General features: G+C 37.8%; 1 protein-coding gene across 6 annotated transcripts in view; it reads left to right on the forward strand.

Annotated features, from left to right (window-relative positions):
• kcnc1b (potassium voltage-gated channel, Shaw-related subfamily, member 1b) overlaps positions 1 to 5,540 on the forward strand; it is a 31,063-nt gene extending 25,523 nt beyond the window's left edge. For 2 of the 6 annotated variants that reach the window (XM_051689546.1, XM_051689545.1), the window contains 3 exons: positions 200 to 310; positions 1,938 to 2,029; positions 5,110 to 5,540. In XM_051689546.1, the coding sequence (XP_051545506.1) occupies positions 200 to 310; positions 1,938 to 2,029; positions 5,110 to 5,160 (254 nt within the window). In that variant the 3' untranslated portion in view covers positions 5,161 to 5,540. Of the gene's footprint in view, positions 1 to 199; positions 311 to 1,937 lie in introns of all 6 variants that reach the window. The other 4 variants (XM_051689547.1, XM_051689549.1, XM_051689548.1 and 1 more) reach the window with 4 other exon arrangements.
• The last annotated feature ends 643 nt before the right edge of the window (positions 5,541 to 6,183 follow it).

Below are 6,183 nucleotides of genomic sequence, written 5' to 3' on the forward strand. Positions count from 1 at the left end.
AAAAACATTTGGTGCCAGCTTTCTAAATATATTAATTTGAATGCAGTATGTCAAAGAACCATTATGCAATTACAATATGCGTCAGGCTCCAATTTCAATGAAGAAGTAATGTAATGATGTTTATGAAGAAATTATAATCTTACAACTGAAATATTCTAGTTTCAGTATATTGCCTAGCAGTGTGCTTGTTTGCATGCAGATTCACAATGGCGGGTGGTACTGGTGAATCTCACAAAGAGATGCGGCACGGGATATGGGGCATGTGGTCACATGAAAAGAACTCAGCCAGTCAGAAGCTCTCGGGAACCATGTAAGCAAACAGAAAATACATCACAAAACATATCTGTTAGCATGCTTAGTCCATGCTAGTCGAGATAAGAGGATAGGTTATTAAAGTCAACATGAAATTGCATTTACAACCCATTTTACAAACTTCCGACGTACTTCTGAGTGAAACAAGATATTCAACGAGAGAAATTGTAGGGCGGAACTTGAACTTATGCATCACGGAACTAATTGGATCATGGAAATTGGGTTTTACGTACCATAATGGAGGTGGTTTGAGGGGAGGGGTTGAAAAGCAAAGTCATTTCTGAGGCAGAGCGGGTTATTACTATTTGATAAAAGAAAAGATTACAAAGATTTTATGAAATAGTTTCTTTGGACTAATGCATTAATAAAGTCATTAAGCAAAAAAGGATCGGCAAAGATTTTTGCCCATTACCCCGGTTTTCGCGGTGAATGTAAACACATTTACCACTGTTTTACAGCTTAACCAATCTGCACAAACTAACATGTTTACATGCACAATCTAACACCGATAATGCTTAAGCCAAAAATTTAAATGTAAGGTCATGTAAATGATTTTTTTTTTTTTTTTTGCATGCCCTCACTTCAGTTGAGAACAATTGATTTTGTAATATATATATTTTTTTAAATGCATCGAAGTGAAGATAAAAATATGGATGAAAATTGCCAATGATAAAATATTTAAACACAACATGAGACATCGGTGAGGCTAATGTTATACTGTAGAATCAAGCCATTCTAACTTTAGAGGAGCGCGGAGAAAAAAAACTATCGGCATAGACATTTATATAACCGATAGTTCCAAAAAAACAACTATCTACATCGATTAATTGGTAAAACTGATATATCGTCTACCTCTAGCATGTAAACAACTTTACCAGCATTATTGCTGCCTTATCTGACTTACGCAAGTGTTACAGATGACTGTTAACGTTTTGACGTAAAAAGCAGAGAATAACCTGATGATTTCAAATCTCATGTAAATGCAGTTTTCTTGTGTTGTTGAATTTTTTGAACATGCTGATTTTAAGTAGTTATCAGTGTATTGCTGTGCATGTAAGCACACTAAATTTTATTTTCATGTTAACTTTAAGAATAAAAACTTCGTCTGAAAAGCTAACATAAAGCAATACTTCAGAAAAAGAAAGCATAATGGGTAAGAATTACAATAGATACAACAAATACTTTTGTTGTCTTTTAGAACATTAGTTTCTCCTTGTAGCTTATCAGCTATATTGATAATAGAAAATGGTTGTTTTGTGGTTGGGCTGATGTGTCTGGCTGAGTTCTTCGACATCTCTCTGAACCTGTGTTGTGCTGTACTGCACTTTGAAAGCACCCCACGCATGCAGTAGACAGTTTGAAGCATAGAACGCATGGAGGATAATGCATTTGACTTGGCAATCAGTCATTGTCAACTGGCTAACCATGAACATAACAAGCCCATGATAGGGGAATGCACAAACAAAAACCTAACTGCGCAAACACACGCATCTGTCCACCTACCTGCCTTGTTAAGGTTTTTTTTTTTTTTTTTTTCCACAAACACAAACCTTGGCAAAGAGTCTTTGTCTAGTTGATGGCTGCTCTGAGGTTTAACTGAAAGCCCTTTTTCTCTTCAAATGAAGGTTATGAAAAGCCATGGAGCCATAGCAGCATGTCTGGAGGCGTGGCCTCAGTGTCAGCCCTGCCCTGCAGCCCGCCCTGTCTCATGCAGCAGGTCCACTCTCCCATCCCATCCATCCTGTAGCATGGACAACAAAACTAACCAATCAGAAGCCCTCGCTCTGCAGCGCTGCGCTGAGACGCCTGCTCACACTGTGTATCATCCGTCTCTCATTAAACTCTTGTTCATTTGACACCTCTTCTCCTCTACTTCCTCTTCCCTTGTCCTTCTTCATCTTTTATTATTCTTTGTCCCTTCTATCTTTCCTACCTTCCTCTTTTATTCTTTTCCCTTCCTCTTCCTTCTGTCTTTTCCTCTTCCCTTTTCCTTCCTTTCTCTTATCGTCTCTTCTATCTTTTCCCCTTCCTCTTCCCTTCTTCCCCTTCTACTTCCTCCTTTCCCCTTCCTCTTCCTTCTCTTCTGTCTTTTCCCTTCTCTTTCCTTTCCCTTATATTTCCTCACACCTTCTATCTTTTTCCCCTTCCTCTTCCTTCTCTTCTGTCTTTTTCCTGTTCTCTTCTCCTTCTTTCACTTCTACTTCCTCGTCTCTTCTATCTTTCCCCCTTCCTTCTCTTCTGTCTTTTTCCTCTTCCCTTCTACTTCCTTATACATCTATATTTTCTCCCTACTCTTCTCTTCCTCACCCTTTCCCCTTCCTTCACTTCACTTCTCTTCTCTTCTTTTCCTTTTCCCATTTACATCTTCCTCTTCCCTTCTATTTCATCATTCCTTCTATCTATTCCCTTTTCTTCTTCATCTTCTCTTTTACTTCCTCTTCTCTTCTCCACTATCATCTTCCTATGCAGTGGTCGCGTCTTCTTCTCCTTCCTCTTTGTCTCATTTCCTTCCCCCTTTCAAAACTTCTGTGCTTGCATTGCTTCCCCCTTCTCTCTCCTTCATACCTCCTTCTATTTTCAAAATCCTTGGGTGTTTCTAAGCTGTGGTCTTCATTAGGTGCTATTGGACACCATTTAAAAGAAAAAAGAAGGGAACTATGAGAAAATGGCTATTTCATATATAGTTCAGTAGTATGAAAACAAATATGAGATAATTGAGTAACACTAAACAATCATGATTCTAGTGATGCACACGTCACCAACATAGAAACTTGACTGAAGAAACCTCATTTGCATTTGCATGCCTTGCATGGGAAACTATTTGAGAAAAAAAATTTATATTTAATGAAAATATCTGAGAATTATTCTCAGAAGCATCTTTAAATGAATCTGATGCTGAGTGTGATATCATTTACAATGACAGACAATATATGTAGCATACTACACTGAAAACGTTTTTATTTTATTTTTTTGCAGACATTTTTTGCCTTTCCCCAAACTATGATCTCTGGTGTGTTTAAGCACCATTTATCTGTTAGTAGCACTGTCAAGTCGACCATCTGGCTTTTTGACAAACTAATTAAGATGCAAATAGCGAAAATGCACTTTAACTCTTTCTCAACCAGAGCAGGCAAATTTATTCCAAAAATATAATTACACTTTTGATACCAGCTATCAAAAATCATTTTATTTAACTACAATCTACGCATATTTTCATAAATTACGTATCAAGTGTGGTGTATCTGATACATTTGTGTACATGTCATTTTCCAACATTGCTTTTACACTGTAGCAAATCACAAACAAAATCATAACCACAGAAAATATACATGCAGTAGATGTATAATGTGCTGAAAACATATTTAAAAAAAAAAAAATAATAATAATACTAATAATATACTTTTGGGATTACTTGGGGAGAGGTAAATGCATGCACTTTTATGCAAAAATACGTATGCGAATGACAAACTGTAAATATGAACCTTGCATGAAATAAATTTTTTATCCAATCTGTATATAGACTCTGTTTTTCTTTTAAAGAACATGCATTCATAACTCCCCCCGTTGCTTGGCAATAAGCTCTGCCTGTATTGTGATGTCTCTTTGATCTTTCACCCCTCTTTATCTCTGAGCTGTTTTTCTAGCAGCTATTTTTTCCATTCTTTTGGACTTTACAACCTTGTATTTAGAGGGATACTTTACCCAACATTGAAAATTCTGTCATCATTAACCCATTTGTTGTTTCCAACTCGTTTGACTTTCTTTTTTCTGTGAAACGCAAAAGGAAGTGTTTGGCAGAATGACAACCTCAGTCACCAATGAAAGTAAATGCAAGATTCAATGAAATTGAATGGTGACTGAGGCTAACATTCTGCCTAACACCTCCTTTTGGGTTCCACGGTAGAAAAAAACAAAAGTAATATGGGTTTGGAACAACATGAGGGGGAGTAAATGATGACAATATTTGTAATTTTTGGGTGAACTGTCCCTTTAAAAAAAAACAAAATCGCAATCATTGTGATTATGCATCAGTGTTACAAGTGCATAATTCAATCCTGTTAAAAGGATGCACAACCACACTTGTACATTGAAAGGTCGGAAAGGTCAAAGAGAGAGTGTGCGACCTCCGGTGGGGTGGGGGGTTGAAACAGGATAGCGATGGCAGGACTAGCGATGACTGTGCCCTGTTTCGCACACCGGTAGCATGCCACATCTCATTAACCGAGCATGAGAGTCACACTGCGTTCCAACTCACCCAATCACAGCATGAACTGATGAGCCAATCGTGTTAAAGGTATAGTTCACCCATACATGTAAATTTCTGTCATCATGTACTCACCCTCATGTCATTTTATTCCCATATGACTTTTTCTTCTAGGGAACATAATTTCTTCTTTCATGTTCCATGGAAAAAATAGCAGCATACAGGTTTCAAATGACATGAGGGCGAGTAAATAATGACAGTCATTTAATTTTGGAAGGAACTATTCCTTATACAATAACCTGTCTACATTCAATGTGTCTTAATGAGTGCAGCTTGGAAGATGAGCATGGTAAAACACATGGTAAAACCTGCATTTACCATGAGCCTGTGATGGAAGTCATACTGTAAGTCACCTGCTGGAAATTTCATGCATCACACTGGATGTTTGCTTGCACGATTCGAGGGACAACAATCCCGCCAGACTTCTCCAGCTGCCCCCCCTCCCCCATGTTTCTGTGAAGTTCGTTTGGTGTATTAATATGATTTTCCTTGTTGTTTGTTGTTGTTGTTTTCTCTTCTTTATGTGTTTATAGAGAACCAGCGCACCAACCGAAGCAGACAACCAACCGAGTCAGTGTGTGTAATGAACCATGGTGTACCAACCACTATGTGTGTCAACCATAAAGCCACATCCCCCACCTGATAGTATCGTATTTAGCGTGTTTGTGTGAGAAAGTGCGTGTTGTACGTTTGGCGTAGATTAACATCTCTCTATGAGTTGTGACTTAGAATTAATTCAGCGTAGATGTAGCACACTAATACTGAGAAGCTGTAGTCATTTAGCCATATGTAGCGCTATTTCATCGTCGTTAAATGTGCTGTCGTGCTGTGCGAAATGCCTGGTGTTTTTTTGTTCGTGAGTGTCAGTGTTGTACATAGTGCTCGTGTGTGCTGGTGTTGTAAAAACGTTCATTTTTCTCTTTTAAGTGTTTGTTTTAGGTTGTTTAAATGTTGTAAAATGTTGCTCCAATCGCTTATCACCTTTCAATGGGAAAAAAAAGAACAAAAAATACACACACTTTGTGGTCATATCAAAGTAAGAATCAAGTTAGTGAAGAAAATTGTTTTCCGTACTATTGTTTTGTACTATTGTGGTTACCATGTAGAAATTGCCTTTTGCACTGTTTGCACCGTTCACTTTTACATTCCTTTCAGTTGAACAAATGACAAAATATTTTGTAGCTCACGTTAGGCTGGTAACTTTCGCGGTAGACCGTGTCCTAACAAGCGTGACACGAAAAACCAACAAAAGTGATAAAGGTAAAAATACAGAGATTTTGTGCCACGATTACAATAAGCGATGAGTGACAGGACTGTTTTTGGTCGCATGGTTTCCATTTCTGTCACTTCATGCAGGGTAGCCACGCCCATTGCAAAATCTGATTGGTCCAAAGTTCTACTAAACATCAAATACATTCTGATTGGCTTTGATTGTGTCGCGTTGCATAGCTTTTTTCTGCTCAGTGCCAACAGACAAATTTATGGTGGCCGAGAAGTGCACAACACAACCAAATTAGCAAAGCAAATAAAAGCTTAATACAACACTGTTAATGTGTCTTATTTCCATTGTGTTGTGGCTTAATTTAGTTGCGTTGCGGTTTATCTCC

This window comes from Myxocyprinus asiaticus, chromosome 46 (genome assembly GCF_019703515.2).
Source record: "Myxocyprinus asiaticus isolate MX2 ecotype Aquarium Trade chromosome 46, UBuf_Myxa_2, whole genome shotgun sequence".
Classification (NCBI taxonomy): domain Eukaryota; kingdom Metazoa; phylum Chordata; class Actinopteri; order Cypriniformes; family Catostomidae; genus Myxocyprinus; species Myxocyprinus asiaticus.